Source organism: Ceratotherium simum, chromosome 39 (genome assembly GCF_057802395.1).
Source record: "Ceratotherium simum simum isolate JZ-2026a chromosome 39, ASM5780239v1, whole genome shotgun sequence".
Lineage (NCBI taxonomy): Eukaryota > Metazoa > Chordata > Mammalia > Perissodactyla > Rhinocerotidae > Ceratotherium > Ceratotherium simum.
In genome coordinates this window covers 14,677,147-14,692,390 of record NC_141938.1, presented here as the reverse complement: position 1 = coordinate 14,692,390, position 15,244 = coordinate 14,677,147, and the positions used below count along the sequence as shown (strand labels likewise).

The window sequence follows — 15,244 nt, the reverse complement described above, 5'->3', positions numbered from 1 at the left end:
CCAGCTGGGTGCTCACACAGGTGGGCTGCACTCCCCTCACCGGTCCCCTGGCTAACTTCTCTTCAGTCTCTCCCCCTGACCATCCTGTGCACAGGTGTTGTCCCCCCCTCCATCCCCGGAGAAACTTACTGTCACCACATCTGTGGAGCTCATGGAATACACAGGGCTGGCCCCCGTCTCCACCACCCCCAGGGACCCCGACTCAGAGAGCCGGGCCAGGGACCGAATGGCCCCGGGTCCCCCGTCTCCGCGCCTCCCCACGCGCATACACAAGCGTCTCATTCACGTGGCGCTCCCGGCGCCTGGCACCCGCTCTGATGCTTAAAATAGGCACACAACCAGCCTTTGTTGGGGAGAGGAAGGAAGGAAGGAAGGTTTCAAAGGAGACAGCAAACCTCGAGGTCCGGGCAAGCTGGGGGCATGCACTGGGCAGGCCACTGGAGGAGCGGGATGGGCGCGTTTCTGGAGTGAAAGTGAAGGTCACTCCGGACAGGTGAGGTGGGGCCCACTCCCCGGGTGCCACCAAGGCCGAGTGAGGGATTTTGATTTTGTCGAGTGGGTGACGAGTTGGTGACAGTGGCACAGAAATGATGAACCGATCTGAGCTTTAGAGACCAGATTCTGGTCGTGTGGGGCGACCCACCAGATCGGGAGAGACTGGAGGCTGATCCACCAGCTGGGATGCTCTGAGCAAGAGACGGTGAAACGCTTAACTCAAGCAGGAAAGAACCACAGACAGGAGAGAGAGGGATAGGACTCAGGGCGATGACACCTAACGACCCCCAAGCTTCAGTTTAGTGGGCTGTCGAAAGCCCAGGAAAAAGCCATTTAAATAGCAGCATGATTCTTCACTGCCAAAATGTGGGAGCAACCCAGATGTCCATCAATGGGTGAATGGATAAACACAATGTGGTCCATCCACACACTGGAGTATTACTCAGCCGTCAAAAGGAGTGAAGCCCCGACACAGCCACACCGTGGATGGACCCTGAACACACGACGCTCAGTGAGAGAACCAGACACAGAACGACACACAGTGTGTGATTCCACTGATGTGAAATGTCCAGAACAGGCACATCCACAGACAGAACGTGGGTTCGTGGTTGCCAGGGGCTGGGGGAGAGGATGGGGGTGACTGCTCATGTGGACAAGGGATCTTATCTGGGTGATGAAAATGTTCTAAAATGAATTTATGGGGATGGTTGCACAATTTGATAAACTTACCAAAAAATTTAACTGTGTGCTTAAAATGGCTGAGTTTTCTGACATGGAAGTTGTACCTCAACTAAAAAAATAAAAAGCAGTAAGACTTTCTCCTTTGCAAGGTTCTCAGGAGAACTAGTAGCCATTTCTGGAATTGTCTCAGAGCTGCCCAAAGCCCCCCCTGCCCACGAGAGGGGGCTTAAGGGGAGGACAGGAGAAGGAAGAAATGACTGCCCAGGACAGGTCACCCCACATTCTCAGCTCCCAGGTCTGGTCTGGAAGGTCTGCTGAGTGACATATGGAATGAATTTCCTCCAGATTCTGAAAAGAGAGGCCACAACAAACGGCAGCACGAGAGAGCAGCGGTGAAAATCAAGTCCAGAAGTGTCCAAATGAACAGCACGAGCCGGAGGGAGGCTCCCCGACATGGGCAAGGACGTGGGTGGCAGAAGCCAGCCGTTAAGGGACCCAAGCAAACGTTCCCAGAACCAAGCTTGGGCAATCACCCGCAGGAGCAGCCCGCGGGGCACACAGGAAGGGGGGAAATAAGTCTGTGTCAACACCCGGCGATCATGCAACCATCCTGCTCACCGTGCCCTCTAGAAAGCTCCAAAAAGTTCCAGAGTCACGGAGGCCAGGCACAACCCTTGCGTAAGAAATTACGAAAGAGCTTCAAGAATACGAATGACCTAGTAAATACTGTTGTAAAGACGATGATTTGTTTCCAGATGCAAATGAGAAAACCTGTAACAACACCTTTTTACACTACTACACGGTGTACAAAAAAAAAATACCTCCATTCAGTAAACACGAAGCTGAGTGTCTGTGTATTTGGGTAATTCATATCCCGTTGTCTTCCCTCCAAACCGCAGGGCCCCGGGCTTTATGAAACAGGAGCAGAAAACAATGCACCGGTCGCGGGATATTTTCTGTAGAAGACCAAGAATTACCCAAAGAATTCGAGCTTCTGTAGAAGCCTCATGAACTCAGTTAAAACCAAGGAATCAAACAGACTTTGGCACCTCAATGCCCACAACCGATCATTTAATCCCATATTCGAAATCAGTATCAATGTTCGAAAGCCACACAAAAGACTCACCTAGGAAGAAGCCAGCATCTCTCAAGTTCTCGAAAAGCATGTGATTTTCATTTTATTTTTCCTCTCAAAACGAGAGCACTAGAGGATTTACAAATAGAGCCCAAATCTGGACCGAACTTCCTAAGGATCCAAGGGGAGATGTGGTCTTTAAATGAGACAAGAACTTGGTTTTGTCTATTACTAGGGGTCTCCACCAGGGGTGACTCTGCCCCCAGGTGACGGCTGGGGACATCTGTGGTTGTCACCCTGGGGGTGCTCCTGGCATCGAGTGGGTGGGGGCCAGGGATGCTGCTCGACCCCCTATAGTGCCCAGAATGGCCCCCCCACAGAAGATGACCCAGCCCCCACGGCAGCAGAGCGATGGGGAGACCCCGGTCCCTCATATACACTCAAGTTATAACGCTCATAGATTTAAAGAGCATCTAATCATGGCCCAGTGGTTCCCGCAAGGGACACATCCGAATGGCTCCTGGGGGTACACCTAAATCAGAATGACCCATGCTGCCTTCTCCTTCGTGGATAACCTCGCTCCCTGACAAACCTTCAGAATCTCCTGGCACCAGATCCAGGTAGGTTCCTCTTTTTTTGTTTGTTTTTTCTTCACTTTTAAAAATATGGAAAAAAATTTTTTTTGCAGATTCTTTTCCAGAGCTCCAGGGGTGATTCTCATGTGCACCCTAAGATTGCAGGACTGGAGTCGAGCTCCACCTGACTCCTTCCCTCCCCTCCCTGACAACCCAGTCATGCCACCCACCCACCTTCCCCCTCCCAAAAAAATCTTAATTTAGAACGTCATTATCAAGGCCGCACGCACCCTCGCCATGTGCCAGGAGCATGCTCCGTGCTCCCTTCCCTCTTCTGCCCCTCGCAGCCATCCTACAAGGCACTGCTACCGTTTCTATTATTCCCATTTTATGGAGCAGTAGACCAAACTTCCCAGAGGCGATGCGGCCAAGCAAACATGCCGACGACGCAGGGGGCCCGTCTTCAGAGCCCACCGCGCCCTTCCCCTCTGCAAGACCTCCATCCCACTGCACAAGTTTGTGAACTTGGCGTTGCCTTGCCGACACCTAGCAACAGTCGAAGCCTCTGAGCTGCTGTTCGTCACGCCTGTCTTTTCCCACCCACCTCCCAGCCCCCGGCAGCCCCTGCTCCCCAGGAAAAGTAAAGTGCCACCCACAGCCCTCAATAGCATCGTCCCCAAAACTCCCACCTCGGTTCCTCGCTCCCGAACCCAAAAATTCCTGAAGAATTCAGTCACCAACTCGAGCCTTTCTGCTTCCCAAGACTCTGTCCTTTGCACCCTAAGTCCCAGAAACAGACCCCGCAAAGGAGGTTGAACTCCCATCTTCTCCAGCTCACTGTGGCCAAGAGGTTTCTGCCCCATACCCTCTTCTATACCAAATGATTAGCCCCCCAAAAGTAGGGGGCAAGTCCCCTCCACAATCCTTATAACTGACTTCTAACCCAGAACCCGCCATTTCCTCCTGAATAGTCAACTTCCCACAAAACACCAGCCCTCCATCCCATCATCACTCGGATCCCTTCCTCCCTTCTCATCCCCTCAAGCACTTTGAACTCCTCATTTCTCCCCAGATCCCTCGGACCCCTTCTGAAACAGGTCTGACCCCATCTCCATCCCTCAGCCTTCCCCATCTCTGCCCTCCGGCCCTTGGCTCACTCTAACCCTGGGCTCCTCAACCACCCTTCCCGGCCAACTCGACCTCCAACTCCAGCTGCAGCCCCCTCCCCAGCCACCCTCAACCTTCAACTCCACTCCCAGCCCCCTCCTCAAATAACCCTCACCCTCAACTCAACTCCTCTGCCCCTCCCCAGAGAATCGTGACCCCCAATTCCTCCCCGACCCCTCCCAGCTAACCTCGACCTCAACTTCAGTCCTCTCCCTAGTTGATCTAGACCTCCAATTCCAACGCCAGCCCCCTCCCCAGCTAACATGGACCCCCATCTCCAGCACGATCCCCAACTCCAGCACCCTCCCCAGATGACCTCGACCCCCAGCTCCAGCCCTGATCCCCAACCCCAGCCCTGATGCCCAACCCCAGCTCCTCCCCAGCTGACCCTAAATCCCATCTCTACACCCAGCTCCTTCTCCAACTAACCTCGACCCCCAAATCAGCCCCAGCCCCCTTCCCAGCTGACCTCACCCCAGCTCCAGCCCTGATCCCCAATTCCAGCCTAGATCCTCAATTCCAGCCCCTCCCCAGCTAACCTCGACCTCAAGTTCAGTTCCCTCCCTAGCTAACCTCGACCTCAAGTTCAGTTCCCTCCCTAGCTAACCTCGACCTCCAGCTCCAGCCCCAATCCCCTACTGCAATGCGAGCCCCCAACCCCAGCCCGGATCCCCAACTCCAGCCCCTCCCCAGCTGAGCCTGAGCCCCATCTCCACCCCTAGCCTCTTCTTCAACTAACCTCGACCCCCAGCTCAGCCCCAGCCCCTCCCCAGCTAACCTTCACCCCCAGCTCCAGCCCTGATCCCCAATTCCAGCCTGGAATCTCAACTCCAGCCCCCTCCTTAGCAGACCCCGACCCCCAGCTCCAGCTCAGACCCCTAACTCCAGCTCGGATCCCCTGCCTCAGCCCCCTCCCCAGCAGACCCCGACCCCCAACTCGGTCCGCAGCCAGATCGGAGCCCTCGGGGGCCCCCTTCCTCCGGGACCCCGGGCCTGCCCTCCGCCCCGGCCGCGCCCCGGCCCCCTGAGCCCGAGGCGGGTGGCGGACCCGGCCCGGACCCCGGCCCCACGCGCCCTTACCTGCGCTCGGGCCACCGCGGCCGTCTCAGCCCCGCCGCGCAGCCGAACCCGCTGCCCGCTCGCGAGCGCCGCTCCCCGCTCGGGGCGGGGCCGGCGCGCAGGGGGCGGGCCCTGCCGGCCGGCGCGGCCAATCGCGAGCCCCGACGGCGGGAGGCTTGGGCTGGGGGCGGGGAGCAGGGCAGTCAGCGGGGTAGGCTGCGCCCAGGAGAGGGGGCGGGGCGCGGGGAGCGGGGCGCGGGCGGGGCCGGGAGGTGGGGCGCTGAGTGGCACCTCCGCCGGCCACCCTCGATCGGGGAACGCGCGCGGGGCGGGGCTATGCTAATATGCAAATCGGCTCGCGGTGGGGGCCTCCGCGGCGCGGCGGCGAGCGCATTTTCAGAGGTGACTGGGTGACGTCAAGGCAGCGCGAGGTGTTTCGTGAGTTCGAATCCCGCCGGGCCGCGGGTTCGAATTTCAAATCCTAGCTCCAGGGCCTCATCTTCCCGGGGAAGAATGTCCTCTCCTAATCAGTCGCTTCGTCTTCGGGATAAACAATAATTTCTCCCTTTCGTTGAACCCTCTGAATAAAGCTAGGAGGAGAAATGATATCCCCCTTTTACAGAAGGGGGAAACTGAGTCTCAGAGAGGTTAAACCCAAGGTCATTTGTCCAAGCCTGACTCATAATTTCCAAGGTTTCTCGATTTCCTAAATCCTGGGCTTTAATCTTAAAAAGCAGGTTCCTGGGCCCGCACCCAGATGGAATGATCCAGAATCCTGGGGAAGGGGGAAGGAATGGACCCCTGCAATGTGCATTTTAACAAGCTCTCCTAGTGATGTTGGGAAACATTTGCTATGTCTTCAATAGCATCCAGCGGTTATGGAGGGAAGAATTTCTTATAGAGAAGGAAGGAGCCACCATATTCTGAGACATCAAGACTTTTGTGTGATGCTTATATTCTGTGATTTGAGCCGCTGGCCTCCCAGCTGGGCCCCCCAGGGCTCCTGTCCTCCCCGCAGAACCTCCCTGCTCATCGCCAGCAGTGCACAGAGAGAACCAGCCGCCTGGGAGCTGGCATCTCTCTCCCCAGCCCCTCCCTCCCAGAGGAATTACTATCTAAACAAGAGTCGCAAACTGGTGGCTTGTGGTCCAAAAACGCTCTAAAACTTTTAAATTCGCTGGCAACATTTGAAAATCAGGACATTTCACAAAAAGAAATCCAGATTTCCAGGCGCTCTTGGAGCATCAGCAAGTCTGGGATTCCTGCAGCAATTGGGGGAAGTGGCTGCCACCCTTCACTCAAGGACATCATCGTGTGGCCTCAAAGACAGAGCAGGGCCAGAACTGGGGCGAGGCAAGGGAGGCACTGTTCTCAAATCCAAAACTTAAAGGCGAGCAACACAAACAAACAAAAACACTCGCCATCAATATTTTAAAATTCAAAATAAATGCAGAAATAATCCATGATGAATAAAATACCAAAATTTTAGAGAAAGACAAGATCTCATTCTGCACTTGTGCGAACCACCTCTCTTGTTTCTCCCTAGCTCCGGCCCTGTGAGATACCATCTTTATTTAAAATACTGATATTTTGTTTACCATGGCTGCCTTTGCACTAAATATTGCATTAAAATATGTACCTTGATGGCTGAGTTGTTGGCACCCTCCCTCAAGTTTCCCGCCCCTGGCAAGCACTTCGCGCTCCTCACCCTAGACCTGCCCCTGCTTATAAGTTTGCAAGCTGAGCCCCGAGCCATTTAGCAGATGGAGAATCTGAGGCCCTGTGGGTCCCTCCCCACGCACAATGGGGCTCATGGTGCCTGCCCGCTCCCCTCAGCTGGCTGCAGTAAGTACCGGTCCAGCAGGGCCTGTGAGGTCTCCTGGGGGAGCCACTGGGTGAAGGGCTAAAATGCTCCCACGACTCCCCTGTTTTCTCATCACAGAAGTCCACTCTTCCCACAGCCCCTTCCTTCATCCCCCTCACCCCCCAGCTCTCACCTCCTGGTGCCTCCTCTCCATTCCTCACCTCCTTGTCCCTTCCTTTCTCCAGCCCTCTCCTCTTCCATCCCTCTTCCCTCACCTCCTCATGCCTCACCTCCTCCGTCCCTCATCCCTCACCTCCTCCATCCCTCTTCCCTCACCTCCTCCATCCCTCTTCCCTCACCTCCTCATGCCTCACCTCCTCCATCCCTCATCCCTCACCTCCTCCATCACTCATCCCTCACCTCCTCCATCGCTCTTCCCTCACCTCCTCCATCCCTCTTCCCTCACCTCCTCATCCCTCACCTCCTCCATCCCTCATCCCTCACCTCCTTCATCCCTCATCCCTCACCTCCTCCATCCCTCACCCTCATCCCTCATTCCTCATCCCTCACCTCCTCCATCCCTCATCCCTCACCTCCTCCATCCCTCATCCCTCACCTCCTCCATCCCTCATCTCTCACCTCCTCCATCCCTCACTCTCATCCCTCATTCCTCATCTCTCACCTCCCCCATCCCTCATCCCTCACCTCCTCCATCCCTCATCTCTCACCTCCTCCATCCCTCACCCTCATCCCTCACCTCCCCATCCTTCACCTCCCGCACTCTTTGCAGGCAGCACGCTGTCCCCCCACCTTAAAGAAGGCGCACGGGTGGGGAATGCAGGATCCACTTCTTTATTGCAGGAAGACTATTTCTAGAGTGAATGCTACACAGACCCCACGACAGGGGGCGGGGGGCACCCACATGCAGGGGCAGAGGGGGCAGGGGCAGGGTTACAGCAAGCATGGCCTGGGGCGGTCCCCAGACCCAGGGATGCCCAGGCAGGATGGGCAGCAGCCGGGCAGGCTCCGGCCCCTCCTGCTGCAGGACCCCCCTCTTGCCGGGCAGGGCCTAGGGAGGGAGGGGCCTGGAGGCGGGCAGGGCCCCAGGGAGATTGTGCTATCAGGGTGTGTCCCTGAGAAAGGGCTGCAGACCCCTGCCCAGCCCCACGCTCTCCGGCACCTTCAAGGCCCAGGAAGCACTCCCAGAGCAGGGAAAGGGCATCACCAGCTGCTGGGGGGCCCTGGGCCCCCCACAGGATAAGAGGGCTCAGCTGTGCTCAGACAGGATGCTACTGCTCTTCTGTAGGCCTGTCCACGTGCCGGGCAGTGACCCCCAACACACACACACAATCCCTCTCTCTTATAGTGTGCCCAGTAAACATTAGTGGAGTGACGTCACAGGAACACAGAAAACATCCATGCTGTGACCAAGATGGACAGAAACATAGAGTCCCACATGGTCACACAACTTACAGCCATGTGGCCTGTCTCTCTCACATGCACACATACACACAGAGTTCAGTCCCAGCGTGCACAGAAGCACACACACACAGCCTCCTCACGCCCGATGACACCCAATGTTGCAAGCGGCCCCAGGGGGACACCCATGCAACAGGGAGCTGAGGGCAGCTCCAGTCGACAGCCAGTGACCAGCCGAGCCCCTCGGTCCTGCAACCACAGAGACCTGAGTGCTGCCGACAGCCCCGTGAGCTCAGCAGCAGGTCCTTCCCCAGTCCGCCCTTCAGATGAGACCGCAGCCCGGCCAGCACTCTGACCACAGCTTCTTGAGACCCTGCACAGAAGACCAGCCAAGCCATGTCCAGAGTCCTGACCCACAGAAACTGGGGGATGACAAATGTGTCTTGATTCTAGTTTCTGAGTTTGTGGTCCTTTGTTACGCAGCCATAGCTGACTGATACAGATTTTGAGCTGAGAGCCATCTTGCTACAGAGTCAGACAGGCTCAGCATGCCTCCAACGGTCAGAGCAAACAGGTTTATGGATGCTCTGATAAATCACGTCACCCACTCCCAAAAAGACAGCCACCCTATACCATTATTACACACACACACACACACACACACACCATCCCACTGACAGCTACACACATGCATAGACACAAGCCACCCACTCGTGTACACCATGCTGCACAGATACACCATCCCACGGTCACCCCCTAACCTGGGCCGACAGGTCACCTTCGCACTTGTCAGACACGGCCCCACAGGGTCCCACGAGCGTAGAGTTATCTAGACGCTCTCAAAAAACATTCAGAATCTGATGGTGGCGGATATACTCCAACTCCAGGACACTCGCCTTCCTGGGGGGGGGCCCCTCTCTGGGGCACAGTTGGTGGGAGGAAGCGGCTGGTCAGAGCTCTGCCTTGACCCCCTCAGATCCTGCTGGTGCTGGGTCCAGTCGCCTGCCCCTGGATGGGCCCCAGGCACCCCTCTCCAGCACCCTACATCCCCACCCCCCCGAGGCTCAGTGGTGACACACTGTGCCGATCTGTCTGCGGGCCATGTCCGGGAAGGCCCTCCATATTCATGCCAGACAGCACCCTGGAGTTGTGCTGCGGCCATCGGCCGGTCTCCGGCCTCACCTGCCTGCACCCTCAGGCCCCGGCCGGGCGAGGAGTGGGGCTCCGGGCTGGTGGGGCGCTGCTGCAGGCCCTGTGGTTATTGCCTGGTGGCCTGAGACCCATCCCGCGAGGCCCCCCCACCCCCGGCTGCGGGAACAGGGGCGAGAGGAGTGGTCCGGGACCCGAGGTGAAGGGCACAGGCCAGAGGTCATGAGAGATGGAGGTGGGGCGGGGAGGATGTATGTTAATTAAACACCAAATAGGAGAAAACAAAATCTGAGGTCCATGTGCATTTCAACTCCCCCTCCTGGCAAGGTCACAGTGATCTAATGCGGGGGGATGCACAGGTCTGGCTGGGGGATAGGGACAGAGGTGGGGGTCCTGAGGGACAAGGAGACGGGCAGAGATGGGGGAAAAACCAGCATCCTCGGTCCCGACGGGGCCAGGCAGCTTCCCCACTTTCCCACGTGCAGATCGAGGGGGCCACCTCCAGTACTTGGCTTTTGGGGGTACAGACGGGACGGGGAGGAGAGGGATGAGACAGAGCCAGACCCGCCGCGGGCTCACCAGGGCCTCAGTTTCCCCAGCAGAGATGTGGGAGGAAGGGAGAGAAGTGGACGGGATGAGAGAGAGGAGGGGGAGGGGAGGAGGCGGCGGGGGGCGTCGGGAGAGGCAGGGCCGGGACAGCGGTGGCGGCGGGCGGGCGTCCGTGCTCACATGAGGACGCATTTGCCCTTGATGCGGTCTGTCCTCTTCTGCTTGCTGGAGCGCTTACCGTCGATGTTGAGGCTCATGTTTCGGCGCGTCTCCAGCGTGAGCAGCTCCTGAAAGAGCTCCTTGACGTTGTAGTTCATCTTGGCCGAGGTCTCCATGAAGGCGCACTTCCACTCCTGGGCCACAGCCTGGGCCTCGCGGGTGTCCACCTCCCGCTGCGTCTCGTCGCACTTGTTGCCCACCAGCATGACGGGGATGTCCTCCACGCTGCCCTTGATCTGCACGATGAGCTGGTAGATGGGCCCCAGTTCCTCCAGCGACTGCTTGCTGGTGACGGAGAAGACCAGGACGAAGGCGTGGCCCTTGGAGATGGACAGCCGCTGCATGGCCGGGAACTGGTGGCTGCCCGTGGTGTCGGTGATCTGCAGCGTGCACACGCTCTTGTCGCAGCTGATCACCTGCCGGTAGGTGTCCTCGATGGTGGGGATGTAGGTGTCCCGGAAGGTGCCCTTCACGAAGCGCAGCACCAGTGAGCTCTTGCCCACGCCGCCCGCCCCGAACACGACCACTCGGTAGTCGTTGCTCTGCTCCGGCATCTTCCACGCGGGGGTGGGAGTCGGGGCCAGCTGCTAGAACCCCAGACCGACCCTGTACGGAGAGGAGTGTCAGAGGCAAGAGGCCACCAGATCGGGAGGGGACAGTTCAGGGCCAGGGTGGGGAGAGAAGGGGCGGCTTCTCAGAGGAGGTGGATTTCTCCTGCATCCTGGGAAGGCCCTTCTGGTTGGTTTGGCTGACTCTGCGATTCTGCCCTGCATGCAGGCTGGGGGCCAGCCCCCTCTGCTTGCTTCCCCCCCACAAAATCTGGGGCCTACTCTCCTTCCCAGGGGACTCTGGGCTGCAAGAGGCATGGAGAGGCCAGCGTGCGTGTGCACGAGCTCACTTCCCCACCTGCATGCTCCCGCCGCCCCCTCAAGCTGCACTGGCTGCTCCCTCTCTTCCCAGCGTGGCTCCTGGAAGCCAGCAGGCCTGGCTCTGCGACCTGGCCAAGCCAAGCCACTTTGCCACTCTGAGCCTCAGTTTCTTCCTCTGCAAAATGGGTGAAATGGTGCCTCTCTGCAACAATCACCAGCTTCCTGCTCCTTCCTCAGCCCAGAGGCTCCTTGGTGGGGTGTCTTTAAAACGCAAATTGCAGGGCCTATGCCCCCGGAAGGGATGAATCAGTTGGCCCAGGCCACGCCACGGGAACTTGCATTTTATTTTTATTTATTTATTTATTTTTTGTGAGGAAGATCAGCCCTGAGCTAACATCCGTGCCAGTCCTCCTCTTTTTGCTGAGGAAGACTGGCCCTGGGCTAACATCCGTGCCCATTTTCCTCCACTTTATATGGGACGCAGCCTCAGCATGGCCGGAGAAGCGGTGCGTCGGTGCGCGCCTGGGATCCGAACCCGGGCCGCCAGCAGTGGAGTGCGCGCACTTAACTGCTACGCCACGGGGCCGGCCCCCTGGGAACTTGCATTTTAAAGCTGCTCTCCTCCCCTCATCCCAGAAGTGTGATTCTAGTGCTGGAGGCCCAAGCATCACAATTTGCAAATCACGGCACTGATTTCCAACAGCAGCCCAGGCTGGAGATGAGAAAACTGAAACTGAGCCCAAATAGAAAAACCCCACTCCCTAAACTCTGTCCCCAGACTATGCTCTGGCCTGTCCTGGCCGCTCATTCAGGTCTGATGCATCCGCAGGACTCTCATCATCTCTCCCCTCTCCTGTGCTCAGAGAGGTCGAGTGGCCTCCGTAGGTCACACAGCACAGCACTTTCTGAAATGACGGAGGTGGGGGAAGAATCTTGGGCTGCAGGCGGGAAGGCAGAAGGCCTGTCTCCAACATCCGTGCCCTCATTTATAGAAAGCAGCAGAGACCCCTTCCTTCCCAGCCGTCCCTGAGGGCCCCTCAGCATGGGGGGTGGTCTCCAGTGGGAGAGAGAAGGCACGATAAGATTGCACTTGGCCAAGTCACTGCCCTCCGGTGTGTGTGTGGGGGGGGGGGTGTAAGACCCGATGGTGTGGGCCTGGTGGTGAGAAGCCGGGCAGGTAAGTCTGTGTCCCCGAGCCTCGGTTTCCTCATCTGTGAAATGTGAGCAGCCCCAGTGCCCCTCCACGGAGTTGCTGGGACAAGTGGTGTCATAAGCTAGATAAAGCCCTTGGCCAGGTGCCTGGCACACGGGAGCCTCGATAAAGATGGACCGTCTTGTTTATCAGTCACAAGGGCTCAGGGAGGAAGGCACGTGGCTGGTGCGGGGGTGGGAAGTTGCACGTTCCGAATGAGCAAAGGTACCAGGTTGTCAGAAAACGATAAAATAACAGTGAACACATACCCCACAAATTATGCACCTGGCAAACTCTGAGTAGCTGTCACAGTACTAACTAGAGTTGGCCGTCAGGCGTGTCGGTGACACGCGTGGCAATGCTCAGCACTGTGAGGAGGCTGGGGGGCCGGCTGGCGAGGGGTGCCGGCCCGCTCTGCTGTCACTGCTATTTTCTGGATGGGCGCCCCGAGGAACGAGCCCACCAATGTGCAGCCAGGCACCACCACGACAGGCCTGGGGACCCAAAGTGGCCGGTGACAGTTGGTTCTGCAGCCCCAGACCCAGACCAGGCCTCGCTCTGGGTGCAGACCCCCTGGGAGGGCTCCAGGCTCATCAGCAGGGGTGTCCTCCAGGAGGGGCCCGCTGGATTCCTGACGAGGAACCCCCATTCAATACCTCCCAAGTCCACGCCAGGCACTCACTCACCTGGTGCTGTTGGAATCTCACCCTCGCCTCCTGGGGTGGCGGGGGAGGTCACGGGCACCCAGGCTCAGAGGGGGAGCACGGGCTCAAGGTCACAGAGCAGGGAGATGGCAGGGCAGAGCAGGATCTGAACCCGGCCCTGGTTGGCTACTCAGCTGGGGGGCCTCCCCCTGTGCAAGGCAGCCCACCCTGAGACCCCTGGGGACCAGGTGAATCGGCCGAGCCCAGAGTCTCCAAGCCCAGCCCCTTAGGTTGCAGTGACCTCAGGAGCAAGACAGCAGGCCTGACCCAGAGGAGGGTCTGGGGGGGCAGATGCTTGACCCAGTGGGCCGGAGGGTCTGACCTAGGGACCACCTGACTAATGAGGGGTTTGATGAGAGGCCTGCTCCAGGGGGCCTGAGGGAGGGGAGGCACGCTGGGGGGCCAGCCCAGGGCTCCCCTTGGCCAGGGAGGATCTCAATGATGGGGAGGGGCTCCTGAGTGAGGGGCTGGAGGGCTCAGCGGGTGTGCGGCGGGGGAGCCGGGCGCAGGGCCCACCCGACTCCTCCTGGAGGAGGGGGCCTGACGGAGCGGGACGACCAAGCCCGGGAGGGGCCCAGGGCTCGGGGGAGGGGCTGGCCTGGCCGCGGGGCTCCCTGTGAGTCCCCGGGATAGGGGCTGCTGAGAGGGCGCCGTCCACGGTGGGCACAGAGGGGGTCCCGGTGGAGCGGCCCGCCCGGGGGAGGAGGAGGAGGAGGAGGAAGAGGATGGGGAGGAGGAGGATGGGGAGGAGGGGGTAGAGGGAGGGCCCGAGGGTGGGGCTCGGACAAAGGAGGGCGCGGGGAGGCCCGCGGGTGGGATGCGCCAGGGCCCGGCCCCCCCGCCCGGCCGCCTACCTGGGCGCTCGTCCCTGCGGCGCCGCCGCGGCTGCTGCTGGCCGGCTCGTGTCCGCTCGGCCGCCGCCCCCGCGCGCCGCCCGCCGCCGCCGCCGCGCCCGCGCCGGTCCCGCCCGCCGCCCGCGCTCCGCCCTCCCCGGGGACCCGCGCCCGCCAAGGTCACCGCCGCGCGCAGCCCCGCCGGGCGCGGCCCGGCGCACCCCGGACCCCCACCGGGACCTCTCCTGCAGAACCTCCACCCGGACCCCCACCCAGATTTCCACTTGGACCCCCATCTGGACCCCACCCAGCTCTCCACCCGGACCCCCACCCAGATCTCCACCTGGACCTCCATCTGGACCCCCACCTCGTCCCCTACAGGACCCCCAGCCCGCCACACCCCCAGACCTCCACCCAGACCCCCATCCTAACCTCCACTCCAGAACCCAGACCCGGACCTCCACCCTAGACCTTCACCTGGACCCCCCACTCGGACCCCCACTGAGGTTCTCCACCCAGACCTCCACTGAAGACCTCCACCCAGACCCCTACCTGGACCCCCACCTGGAAGTCTACCTGGACCCCTCCCCGAACCTCCACCTGGATCCCTCCACCCGGGAACCCCACCAAAGACCCTCCCCAGGGACGCCCCACCCCCCGACCCCCACCGAGGACCTCCACCTGGACCCCCTGCCTTGCGCACACCAGCTCCTGCCTGCGGGGTCTGCTTCCCCCACCGGGGGAGCCCGGCGTGGGAGCTGGCGTACCCCAGGGTCACCCCCTAGAGCCAGGCGCTGGGCGAGAGGGGGGCAGAGTCGGGGTCACCCCCGGGGCAGAGGGAAGGGGCTGTTGACAAAACTGCAGATGAGGGGGCTGGGGGAGCAGAATGGGACCCCCAGGGTTGGTGGGGGTGGTTCTAGCACAGGACCCGCACCGGAGTGGGTGCAGGGCCGGAATGGATAAATAACCAACCCATAGAGGGAGGTGTGAGAAGGCAGAGGTGGCTGGGTTGCGGGGCGGGGGGCATACCTGGACATATTGCCCCATTCCCGGGGCTTGGCCCTGCCCTGGGAGGGAGGGGAGACCAAAGGGCGAAGCTAGCGCTTGGTCGGGGTTGGTGCCACTAAGGCAGCCCACCCAGGGGGAGATGGCAGTGGGCCCTTAATGAGTCTGGGGTCCATTTGAAGGTGGGGTGAACCAAGGGGGCCGGGAGAGAATGGGTTTGGGGTTTCCTGGTAGGAAAATGCTTATCTTCCTCCAGCAGGAGTTGTCTCTGAGAAGAAATCTTTGCCTTTGGGACGTGTGTGTGCGTTGGACGCATCTGTGTGTCATGTTTAGGGCATCAAGATACCCTTACCCCCTCCCTTCTGAAGACCCGGAGGGCACAGGCTCATCTGAGGAGACTGGACTGCAGCAACCAGACCAGGCGTGGGTGTGACAGCCCCAGGCCCCAA

General features: G+C 59.6%; 2 protein-coding genes across 4 annotated transcripts in view; both read right to left on the bottom strand.

Annotated features, from left to right (window-relative positions):
* GNG7 (G protein subunit gamma 7) overlaps positions 1-5,168 on the bottom strand; it is a 133,313-nt gene extending 128,145 nt beyond the window's left edge. For both annotated transcript variants that reach the window (XM_087425792.1, XM_087425794.1), the window contains exon 1: positions 5,074-5,168. The gene's annotated coding sequence lies outside the window, so the exon portion shown is untranslated. The remainder of the gene's footprint in view (positions 1-5,073) is intronic.
* Positions 5,169-7,691: 2,523 nt separating this feature from the next.
* On the bottom strand, positions 7,692-13,866 carry DIRAS1 (DIRAS family GTPase 1). 2 transcript variants are annotated; one of them, XM_087425788.1, is made up of 2 exons: positions 13,812-13,866; positions 7,692-10,798 (listed from the first exon to the last, which is right to left on the bottom strand). In XM_087425788.1, the coding sequence occupies exon 2, from the start codon at positions 10,744-10,746 to the stop codon at positions 10,150-10,152; it is 597 nt and encodes a 198-aa protein (XP_087281914.1). In that variant the 5' UTR covers positions 10,747-10,798; positions 13,812-13,866; the 3' UTR covers positions 7,692-10,149. The 2 variants fall into 2 exon arrangements, with proteins under 2 accessions (XP_087281914.1, XP_087281915.1); XM_087425789.1 differs by lacking the exon at positions 13,812-13,866 and adding an exon at positions 12,940-13,107.
* Positions 13,867-15,244: the final 1,378 nt, after the last annotated feature.

Bases quoted from the DNA above. Each gene is read 5' to 3' on its own strand.
- DIRAS1 (XM_087425788.1), bottom strand. From the start codon at position 10,746: ATGCCGGAGCAGAGCAACGACTACCGAGTGGTCGTGTTCGGGGCGGGC.